Raw genomic sequence first — 1,029 nt, forward strand, 5'->3', positions numbered from 1 at the left:
CTCTCCTCTCTCTCTCTAGCTAGGCACACACTCACTCTCTCGCTCTCTCTTCCCTCTCTCTCTAGCTAGGCACACACTCACTCTCTCGCTCTCTCTTCCCTCTCTCTCTAGCTAGGCACACACTCACTCTCTCGCGCTCTCTCCCCTCTCTCTCTAGCTAGGCACACACTCACTCTCTCGCTCTCTCTCCTCTCTCTCTCTAGCTAGGCACACACTCACTCTCTCGCTCTCTTTTCCTTCTCTCTCTAGCTAGGCACACACTCGCACTCTCGCTCTCTCTTCCCTCCCTCTCTAGCTAAGCACACACTCACTCTCTCGCTCTCTCTTCCCTCTCTCTCTAGCTACGCACACACTCATTCTCTCACTCTCTCGCTCTCTCTTCCCTCTCTCTCTAGCTAGGCACACACTCGCACTCTCGCTCTCTCTTCCCTCTCTTTCTAGCTACGCACACACTCACTCTCTCGCTCTCTCTTTCCTCTCTTTCTAGCTACGCACACACTCATTCTCTCACTCTCTCTCTCTCTCTCCTCTCTCTCTCTAGCTAGGCACACACTCACTCTCTCGCTCTCTCTCTCCTCTCTTTCTAGCTAGGCACACACTCACTCTCTCGCTCTCTCTCTCCTCTCTTTCTAGCTAGGCACACACTCATTCTCTCGCTCTCTCTCCCTCTCTCTCTNTCCTCTCTTTCTATCTAGGCACACACTCATTCTCTCGCTCTCTCTATCCTCTCTCTCTAGCTAGGCACACACTCGCTCTCTCGCTCTCTATGTGGTTAATACAGCATTCAGTAAATCTTCCAGGTGCGACACAGACATGGACGCTAAGCTAAACCGAGAGGAATGGTGCAAATGCTTTGAGGAGGCGTGTAAGTAACAGCTGTGATGGTCAATCATGCGTATGCGTCACACGCTCACACGCGCACACATACACGCGCGCGCGAACACACGCGCACACACACACACACACGCACACACGCACACACACACACACACACGCACACGCACACACGCACACCACACACGCACACAC

General features: G+C 53.1%; 1 protein-coding gene across 1 annotated transcript in view; it reads left to right on the forward strand.

The window, feature by feature from the left end:
- Positions 1-873, forward strand: part of LOC106818069 (testican-2-like) — a 3,590-nt gene extending 2,717 nt beyond the window's left edge. The window contains exon 4 of the mRNA XM_014822792.1: positions 801-873. Coding sequence (XP_014678278.1) covers positions 801-873 — 73 coding nt within the window. The remainder of the gene's footprint in view (positions 1-800) is intronic.
- The last annotated feature ends 156 nt before the right edge of the window (positions 874-1,029 follow it).

Source organism: Priapulus caudatus, unplaced genomic scaffold, assembly GCF_000485595.1.
Source record: "Priapulus caudatus unplaced genomic scaffold, Priapulus_caudatus-5.0.1 Scaffold2008, whole genome shotgun sequence".
NCBI classification, from domain to species: Eukaryota; Metazoa; Priapulida; class Priapulimorpha; order Priapulimorphida; family Priapulidae; genus Priapulus; species Priapulus caudatus.